Genomic DNA, 10,165 nt, shown 5'->3' on the forward strand with positions numbered 1-10,165 from the left:
AGGAGCTGAGTTGAATCCACAGTACGTATATAAAAAGCTAAGCATGCGTAACTGCAGCCCTGTGGGTGGAGAGGTGGAGATGGCGGGGGGGGGGGTGGTGGTCACTAGGGCTTGTCTTCCAGCCTAGCTCCAGGTTCAGTGAGAGACCCTTTCTCAAGCACATAAGGTTGAGAGTGATAAACTTCCCAGTGTCCCCCTCTGGCCTCTGTACACTTGCATGTAAGTACAGATGCCCACCCACATATACATACATTCCCAGACAGGCATAAATCCCTTCAGACCCCTAAATGCCACAGTGAGGAGTCTTGTGCAAACTACTACTAGAGAACTGTTTTTGATCTCATGGTTATAGTCTATCAGCTATACTGAGGCACAGGTAGTCACTGCGAGAGATGGCAAAATGAGTGGTGAGTGGATGGGTACTAGAAACTCAGACAAAGCCGCCTTCAGAGAAGGGGATGTAATAGTCTATCCAGGTAAGAGCCAAACACACCAGTTCAGTGACTGCAGCAATACCCACACACCGTGTTCAACGGGTGACTACCATTGGTTCAGAATTACAGCCCCTTAAGAGATGGCGACATCAAAATCAGCTCACATATATCCCCAGAAGCCTCCTCCTCAAGAGGGAAATGGGATAGCCCTGAATACAGGACAGTTACATGAACTGCAAAAAAATCTGTTTGTAGACCACCCATGCCCATCTTTTGGGCCCATTGCATTGGCTGGAGATGGGGGAGTAGGGTGAGGGCTGGCTTTGGACTGACTTGGCAGCCAGAGGCTCCCCCTCCCCATCTTTCACCACTAGGGGGGGAAGAACTGCTCAGATCCCCCAGGGGGTGAGGTCACAGCCCCCACCCCCACCCCAATGGTGGGATATGACCTCATCGCCTCAGGTAAGAGCTCTTTCTCTCCCTTTCTTGGTCTGTCACACCACCCCTTGGAGAGGCCCCCCAGGGGCCCTCCTCAGGCCCTGCTCCTGCTAGGACCCAGGCTTCTGACCACTGGGTCTCCGCCCCTCAGGGGGCCTGTTTCCGGCTGAGTCAGCGTGGGGGGCCCAACGCTGCGTCAGTGAGGGGAGAGCTGACGTAGCACCCCCCCCATCATGGGGGCTAGCCAAGGTGACTCAGGCCACCAGCCTGGGGAATAGACTGGCCTGAGGGGATAGGGGACTGGGCTTGTAGCCAGACCTGGCCAATACCAGGGACTGTAAATGCCAGCCCCTTCCCCCAGCTGAGATTCAAGAACTCATACCATCCCCCCACACCTCCTCATCTCCCCATATTCCTTAAACCCGGGGTACAGACCCCAGCCCTTGTCCATCAGGCCCAGATTCTCAGGTATTTAACCCTCCTGAGAGGGTTAAACTCAAACCCTGGGTACAGACCCTAGCCCTCCTCCCTCTGACCCAAGGCTCTGGATCCCAGCTCTCCTCCCTCAGATCCAGGCTCTCAGGTACCCAACCCTCTTCTGTCATACCCAGAGGACAAACCCTTGTTCTTTTCTTTCAGAACCAGGGTTCTAGATTGCAGCCCTCTTCCCTCAGACCCAGCGAACAGACCCCAGCCAGCCAGCCCTCCTCCATCAGACCCAGGCCGGGGAACAGACCCCTGCCAGCCCTTCTTCCTCAGATCCAGGGTACTAAACCCTCATTTTTTTTTTTTTTTTTTTTTTTTTTATATTTATATTGGTATAAGAAAAATTTGTTGTCCTCCAATTGGGAGAGCTTTGTGTTTGAGGAAGTTTGAGAGTCTGGGTCGCCGTCCTGCTTCACTTTCCAACCTGGGGATTGTGGGGAAAGACTCACCCTCCCCAGAGTGACCACAGAAGGACTGGAGTGGACTTGGGAGTCCTGCCTGGGTGAGGGCTGGGATGCCAGTTCTATGAAAATGAGACAGAAAAAGAAAAAAAAAAAAAGAAAGAAAATGAGACAGAGAGACAGATGAGGTGGGAGACTTTTGGGAATCCCCCCCAAATGACGAAAGATAGCAGAAATAAACAAATACAAACAGGATCTCACAGCCCAATGACAGAGCAAAAGAATGCTAGGGAGACCAGCTCGAGTACTCAAACACAAAGAGGCAGAGAGTAGAAGGCCTCTGAAGACCATCACGAGGCGTCCCTAGGATGTGGGGATCTAGCCAGGGGGGCCCTTCCTTGATGGTGTGCTGGCCCCTGGGGTGAGCTGGTGCTGGCCGGGCATGATGTCAGCACATCCCCAGGCTGTGTGTGTGTCCGTCTGTCTGTCCCTGGGGGGTCCTGTCTGGCCTCTGGGGGGTGACGAGGCAGGTCAGCCACAGAGGCAGCCCAAACCTGTCATTAGCGGTGAGGGCCTTGACGGCGCACCCCCCCCCTCCCCAATCCCAATCCGCGGCGGTCCGGCGGTCCGTCCAGGCAGCTCCACCTCCACCCCCTCCTTGATCCCTGAGGAATCCAGGGAATTGGGAAGTGGGTCCAGATGGTGTTGACACAGGAAATGGTCAGCAGCTGCCCAGCCTCATCCCGGCAACCCCTCTGACCCCCACCCCCAGGCCCCCTGCCGAGCCCCCTCGGACCTGTGTCATCTCTGACGGAGACAGCCCAGGGCCCACTCAGCACCCTCTAGGATGTTTACTGTAGGACCTAGAGATGAAAGAGAGTCACCCTCCTAAGCTTCTTGGGAAACAGGGGTCTGAGTTCAGACCCCTCCCTCCCACGGAAGGGACAAGCCAGGTCCCAGAACCTTTCCCCCCCCCCCTCAGATCTGAAATCCGGGCCCCAGGCTTCCTCAGAATCAAGGGTCTAGACCCCACCACTCCTCCCTCAGACCGCGAGAGCCTTCCTTCTTCAGATGCCAGAGTCTTAGATCTAGCTTCTTCCCCTAAAAGCCTCAGGAGTCCAGGACCCAGGTCTTCCTGCGCAGACTCAGGTTCCCAAAACCTGCCTCCCTCAGTCTCTAGGGTCACAGTTCTCAGTCTCAAGGATTCCCTTCTGCAGACATAGTCACCCCCTCAGACCCAAGGATCCATGGGGTGCCCCAGCCATCGCATGAGCCCAGGGCCAATCCCAGACCTCCCTCAGGCACCAAGGAACACTTCTCACTATGCCAGGGGGATATTGCACTCAGGTGAACGAGGAACCATAGTGACATGTTCTCCAATCTGGCTTGCTGGAAGCTAGGAGGGCAATCTTGGGTAAAACAAACACAAGACAACCCAAGTTGCTCTAGCTTGCGTTCCCTCACTAACAAATGGGAAGCTGCCGTCTCTTTGGGGACCTGAAACCTTTGGCAGGAGTCACCATTACAGCCTCTAACAGGGACCACACCTCTGTCTCAGCGGGGCCAGGAAGTCAGTCCCGCCCCTGGTCTATGTTCCCTAAAGCAGATGCCTGCTGGAGCCTGCGACGTGAAACCCAAGACCAACCCACCACCCAGCCCTCACTGTCTCTTCCTCCTCTCCTCTGGTTGCTGAGGAAACCTTCTCTAACAATGGGGCTCAGGGAGACCCCACTATCCTAGGGTCCTTCCCCCTCCCATTGCTAAAAGGATAAATACCCACTTGCAATGGGGATTTCTGAACTTGAGGTTACCTCATTGGACATTGGGTCTCTTGAGGTTACCTCATTGGACATTGACTTAGGAAAGAAATGGGTTCTACAACTCCAAGATTTCCCCAGTCCCATATCCGTACCCTGTCAGGTCCCGGATGAAGACAGGAAGACCTCTCTAGCCCCGTGCCCTGTCCTGGTTTCTCTTTTCCTCTCCCCTTGCTGAGAAGGCTCTAAATTTGAAATCTCCCAATGCCCACCCTCCTCTTCTCCTAAGTAAAGAACTACTTCCTAGATAGAATTGATGGGACCGGGGCACCCCTCCTTGTGAACCCCTTGCTGAGGGGATTCCTTAGCAACAGAACTAAGAATTCTGGGGCTGAAGCTTTTGAGGCGGAGCCCAGCTGTTGCTAGGGTTGATGTCGTTGTTCAAGGTTTCTTTGCAGAGGCCCCAGAGGTCTGGGGAGGTAACATGGTGGGGTCTGGGATCTCAGCTTTGGGCCTTCTCCTGCTGATGCAGGGCTCAGTAGGTGAGGGTACAGAGGAGGAGGACTTCAGGGGGCTGTGGACAGGGCCACCACCACGTTGGCTGCCACACAATCTCCCAACATCACCCTTTCTTTCCCACAGATGCGAATGGAATCCAGGGATTTTTCTACCCATGGAGTAAGAGCCAAAATCATGGGGCCCTGGGGGAGGGTGCCCCAAATTAAGATTGTAGGATATGCGAGAGGGGCTGGGGGATTGACCCCTGGGTTCAAAGGAAAGGAGCTGGGGGGTAGACCCTTGGATCTGAGGAAGGAGGGCTAGGAACTCAACTTCTGGGACTCAAGGAGGGCTGAAGCCTGGACTCCGTCTGAGAGAGAACTGGACCTTGGTCCCTGGGTCTGGGGTCTGGAGGGATGCCTGCAACCTTGACTCCTGAACTTGAGGGAGAAGGATTGTGGAATCGACTCTCTGAAGGAAGAGGGCTGGGGTTGGAACCCCTAGGTCTGAGGGAGGAGGGCTCGGTCTGGACTCTTGGGTTCTCTAAATACTGCCAAATACACAGTACTGCAACCTGGCCTTGGCACTCTTGTGCCTGTAGCTTCCAGGGACAGTTCTTTTTTTTTTACTTAGCACCCACTGTGGTGGCCCTTAGGCTGTGAGGGAGATGTGTGGGACAGGGAGAGCTGTGGGGGTCAGGCAGCAATCGAGAACCCCAACCTCTGCCTACGCCTGCGATGCTGCTACCGGGATGGTGTATGCTATCATCAGCGGCCAGATGGTGAGTGACCTGGTGGCAGACTGGATGTTTCAGAGGGTGAGGGTTCCAGAGGGTGGATCCCTGGAGCTTCCTCCTCCCCTTCTCTAGAAAATATGCGGAGGAAGCATATGTGGGCACTGGGCTGGACCTGTGGCAGCCTACTCTTCCTGATCACCGTTATCTGTCTCTTCTGGTGAGTGTGGCTGGGGGAGGTCGGTCGGCATGGTTCGCCACGGAAGGTGTGGGTGGCTCAGGCTGAACATGTGCTCTCCCCACCAGGTGGGCCAAGCGCCAAGACATGCTGCACCTACCAAACTTTCTACATGGGAAATGTAGTCGACTGTCAAAGACGGTCTCCGCACTGTCTAAGGACCGACGGACGGCCAGCAAGTCAACTACGTTTCTCCAGTCCCCAAGAGGCACTGAATTAGAAATTGCAGCTATAGTTTCCGGGGAAGACACAGAGGGAGGTGAAGAGTAAGGCAACCCTGGAGAACCCCTTAATACAGATATAGCATATAAATGTGTGTCTTTTTTTTTTTTTTTTTGAGATCTGTGGGGAGCAGGTGGCCTTCTGGAAGCCTTGCACAGTGTGCACGTGTACTTTGAGGGAGATTAAGGAGTGAGGACTGAATGTGGGCACTGGGTATGATTAGGGACTGTGAGCTTAGTGTAGAGGAGTTTGTTAGGAGTGAGTTCTGGGGATAAGTAGTGTGGATCTGAACCAAGGAAGGAACTGGAGGTGGTTCTGGTGTGGGAGCTTCTGTATGGGGCTACAATGAAGTGAGCTGCCAATAGGGGGAGTTGGGGTATTAGGGACACACATAGCCATGGGAACATGTCCTAAGCCATGCTGCTTTAGGAAGCACCATGGACCAGCTAGTCTCCAGCTCTCAAAGTTCTCTTGCCCCTCAGCACAATGCCCGAGTGGCTACAGAAGTGTATGCAAAACATCCAGCAAGGGCTTGAGCTCCCAGAGTCTCCACTGTCAAGCCTTTTCTTGGAAGTGTGTTGTCTACACTCAGATTCAGTCTGGCCAAATTCAGTTCAGTTAGTTCTCTCTCTCTCTCTCTCTCTCCCCCTCCTCCTCCTCCTCCTCCTCCTCCTCCTCCTCCTCCTCATCTTGCAGGCATCCTGCATCAATGCCATCTTCTATATAAGGACCAACCCCGCAGTAATTACCTTGCAAGTTCAGTGTGCCCCTGTGTCTGTTCTTCTTGGGAGATCTAAACTACCCTAGGGAAGCCTGGGCTGGGTGGGTGGGTCTGCATGCACTGGAGATCCTTCTTCTCACCCCCCAGGTGCCCCTGTTGAAGGGCTAGTAAGAAGTTGAAGTCCTATATCCCTAGGGAACCCCAAGATCAACGGTGTCTTGGCCTGGCATATCACTCCCCTTAACCAGACAGGCAAGCACTGCTCCAAAACGGAAACATTTATCCAAGTGAGGTGACAGGTGGGTATCCTGGTGGCCGAGTGATGCACAGGTTAGCTGCATGTCTCAGTCAGGTCCTGAGGATGAGGTGGTCTGTGGGAAGGCAAGGTGGGGTTAGTGGCTAGTTAGGTTTGCTCCTCTTCTGCCCTTTCATTCTGAGGTTGCCTAGCCCACGAAAGGCCAGGGAGACCCTTACTCGCTGATGGACACTCAAGCTTTCCCCGACCCCCTCCCTCTGCTGGCTGTAGAACCCCCAGGGGATGTGTCCGAAAATGTGCTTCTAACTCACCAGAATCCACTGATGTGAGTTTATGACAGGGGAAAGCAAAGAGACAGAGGCACGGAGACAGACCTGGGGGGGGGGGGAGTCACAAAGATGGCGAGATAAACAGAGATGGAAAAAAAATAGACAATGAAACAGTTGGGGCATCCCAACACCTGGAAGCTGGCAAAAAGGATCTTCAAAGTCTAGCCTGGGCTATGGAGTGTGAGCTCCTGTCCCAAAAAATCAAACCAAAAGGACCCTCATGATGGAAGGGAAGAACCTACTTTCACTGGTTACCCTCGGATTTCTATACACATACACACACACTCCAGAGCACACTGAGATACACACATACTAAAAATAAATAGTAAGTTCTCTCTACAACTGAGCCACACCCCTAGCCCTAACGGTTTCCTCATTTGAACCACAGAACAGAGGATCAAATTCTTAGTTCTCATGAAGCACAGAATTTCTTTGGATCCCAGGAGAAAAGTAAGAATGTCTTGGGCTGGTGAGCTATCTCATTGGGCAAACACACTTGCCATGTAATCCTGACAACCTAAGTTCAATGGTGGAAGGAGAGAATCTGTTCATGAAAGAAGTTCTCTGACCCTCAGATGCACCATGGGGCCCTCACTAGCGTGCACTATATAAAAAGTGCCAGGCTCCATGGTGCTTGTAAGCCCAGTGCTGTGGAGGCGGAGACTCTTAAATCCCTGGGACTGATTGGCAAGTCAGTGTAGCTTAATCAGTGAGCTTCAGGCCAACCAGAGATCCTGTCTCAAAAAGCAAGATTGCTAGTTCCTGAGGAATGACACAAAAATTAATCCTCTGACCTCTATACAAATGTACGCACATGAACACATACATACCACAGTTTTAGGATTTAATCTTTTTACAGAAATCCCACCTAGGAAATGGATTCAGTCATTCCCATCCATCCAAAAAACCAAACCCATCCATTTATTTGTGTATCTACCTGCCCAAACTATCCATCTAACTGCCCATTTATGCCTCTCTTCATTTAACCCTATGAATTCACCCACCTATTCACTACATCTAGTAAACAACTAATCTGATGCTAACCAGGAGGACTGTGTTCAAGGTGAACCTGGGGACACCCAGCAAGACTCTTGTCTCAGAAACAAAGCAAAAACTCATTCATCTATCCACTGGTCCTGTCAAACCATTTCACCCATCCATCAAATCATTCATTCTATCTGCTCCCGCTCACCCAATTCATCATCACACTCTTCAACAAACAATTTACCAGTCCATCCATCAGCCAACTCATCAGTTCTCCATCCACCCATCTATCAACTAAAATGTATCCATTCGTCCATCAATCTGTACATAATACATTTATCCCATCTACTTAAGGATCCACCCATTATCACCCTTTCCTGAGCTCACACTTTTTGCTGGGTAGTGTTAGAAACAAAGACACCGGAGACCCCAGCTTTACCTGTCTGGGGCTCTCTGTCAGATGTGATAACCAGCTCCCACAGAGATATACCATATGGCCATCAAACAGCAATAGGAATGGGCTCAGACAATATGAATACTCAGAGGAGGTCAGAGGAGTGCACTGGTGCCTAAAGAGCATTCTGGAAGTTTTCTGGTTGGACTGCAGATAGCAATGGCCCTCCTCGCTATGGAGGACATCTGTCTGTCTGTGGTCTGATTTAAATACAATTAAAATGTGGGAAAAAGCAGAACTTAAAAACAGGTTTTACACATCAGCCAATGGCCTGGGTTTGATGAGATGACAAGAATGTGGAAACAGAGAAGCTGAAGAGAGTTTAAGAAAGGAAATATAGAGCCGGGCGTGGTGGCACACGCCTTTNATCCCAGCACTCGGGAGGCAGAGGCAGGTGGATTTCTGAGTTCGAGGCCAGCCTGGTCTACAAAGTAAGTTCCAGGACAGCCAGAGCTATACAGAGAAACCCTGTCCCGAAAAAANAAAAAAAAAAAAAAAAGGCGCATTGGGTAAAGGTGCTTGCCACCAAGTTTGATCTCCAAGGCCTACATGCTGGAAAGAGAATAGATGCCACAAAAACATTGTGTCACAAATGCGCGCACACACACACACACACACACACACACACAAATAAAGGGCCAAGAGTGGTGGCACATGCCTTTAATCCCAGCACTCTGGAGGCAGAGACAAGCTGATCTTCAAGGGCAGCCTGGTCTACATATCAAGTTCCAGGTCAACCAGGGCTACATCGTGAAACCTTGTCTCAGATATCAGAGAAAGGGAAAGGAATGAGGGCGCTTTCCCTCTCTGCCCACTGGTTCTTCGTTGCCTCACATTAGGACTACCTGTCTGGTCTTTCATTTGCACATTTATGTGGTCCAGACAAGAGTGTCACCTACTTTCCGAGCTTCTTGTACAGTAACAGTAATGAGCTCAGAGAACTGGCTACAGGGAGGATGGCACGAGGCCTGGTGCACGTGGAGTGGAGCAAAGGGAGGAGGATGTGCTGTGACTCCCAACTTTGTCCCACCCATCCTTCTGAGTCTCTGCTATCTCTGACTCACTCTCCTGCAGTTTCCCCTTCCAGCGACGTGTCCGTCTCCCCACCACATCTCACTCTTTCTGGTGTCCTCACCTGGGGCTCACTCGCTGCCCGTGCCTGCCGCCCCGGATCCCGCCTCAAGCGTGGCGAGCTGCAGGCGCACGCGGCGGGAGCCGGAGGCGGAAGGCTGGGGCGCGCGGTTCGCTCTGCGCGCTGAGCGGAGACCGGCTGGGGTCCGGGGACTGGCGGTGGCGGGCGCCGACCAGCGACGGGACAGCTTGCGCGCCAGGCGGGCAATCGCCGAGGGCCGCAGGCCGTAGTCGCGCTCCAGCTCCTGGCGCGAGATCTCGATGTTGCCGGTGTACCAGAGAATCCAGCCCAGCAGGCTCAAGAACACCAGCAGCGCCCCTGAGTAGATGAGCAGGTCCCCGAAGTCGCGGCCGCGCACCTGCAGCTGCGCGAACACGCCGGTCAGCAGCGCCGCCATGCCCGCCACGTCCAAGGCCACGGCCAGCAGCAGCGCCATGCGGCAGCGGCCCAGTCCGGCCGCTGGAGCCGGTGCGGGCGCGGGTGGGGACGAGGCGCCGACCGCGGACGCCTGCGATCCGCACACCGGTGACGCCGCCGCCATGGCCCTCGGTGGCCCGCCGCCGCCTGCTCCCCGACAGCGTCCCGGGGTGCGGCTGCCCGGGGCGGAGTTAGGGCCCGGCGCCAGGTGTGCCCAGTGCCTGTATGGTCACCTGAGCTCACAGCCTGGACCTGGTGGCCCGAATGGTGAGTCTCTGTGTGGCTCAGAGGTCTGGGAGGATCAGCGGCGCACGACCCTGTCCATTGAGCAGCGCCAGGTGACTGGGGCCAAACTTCAGGGTGGCATAATGTAGCTAGTGTTTCTATTTAGTGCCTGCCTCCTAGGGCCACCTGTGCCACCAGGCCCATAGTGAACCAAAATGGGGATCAGAAACAAAAAACCGGGCATGCTCCCTTGGTGGAGTGCTTGCCTACCATGCTCGAAGCACAGCATAAAAAACAACGACAGGGCTGGTGAGATGGCTCAGCAGGTAAGAGCACCCGATTGCTCTTCCAAAGGTGCAGAGTTCAAATCCCAGCAACCACATGGTGGCTCACAACCATCCTTAACGAGATCTGAAGTCCTCTTCTGGAGTGTCTGAGGA

At 53.5% G+C, this 10,165-nt stretch overlaps 2 protein-coding genes across 2 annotated transcripts; one reads left to right on the top strand and one right to left on the bottom strand.

Moving 5' to 3' along the window:
* The first annotated feature begins 3,966 nt into the window (after positions 1-3,966).
* Tmem190 (transmembrane protein 190) lies at positions 3,967-5,297 on the top strand. Its single transcript, XM_021219908.1, has 5 exons — positions 3,967-4,058; positions 4,159-4,194; positions 4,670-4,795; positions 4,883-4,967; positions 5,054-5,297. The coding sequence occupies exons 1-5, from the start codon at positions 4,001-4,003 to the stop codon at positions 5,253-5,255; spliced, it is 507 nt and encodes a 168-aa protein (XP_021075567.1). The 5' UTR covers positions 3,967-4,000; the 3' UTR covers positions 5,256-5,297.
* A 778-nt stretch (positions 5,298-6,075) lies between these two features.
* On the bottom strand, positions 6,076-9,655 carry Tmem238 (transmembrane protein 238). Its single transcript, XM_021219863.2, has 2 exons — positions 9,087-9,655; positions 6,076-6,299 (listed from the first exon to the last, which is right to left on the bottom strand). The coding sequence occupies exon 1, from the start codon at positions 9,622-9,624 to the stop codon at positions 9,094-9,096; it is 531 nt and encodes a 176-aa protein (XP_021075522.1). The 5' UTR covers positions 9,625-9,655; the 3' UTR covers positions 6,076-6,299; positions 9,087-9,093.
* Between the last annotated feature and the right edge of the window lie 510 nt (positions 9,656-10,165).

Source organism: Mus pahari, chromosome 19 (genome assembly GCF_900095145.1).
Source record: "Mus pahari chromosome 19, PAHARI_EIJ_v1.1, whole genome shotgun sequence".
Classification (NCBI taxonomy): Eukaryota; Metazoa; Chordata; class Mammalia; order Rodentia; family Muridae; genus Mus; species Mus pahari.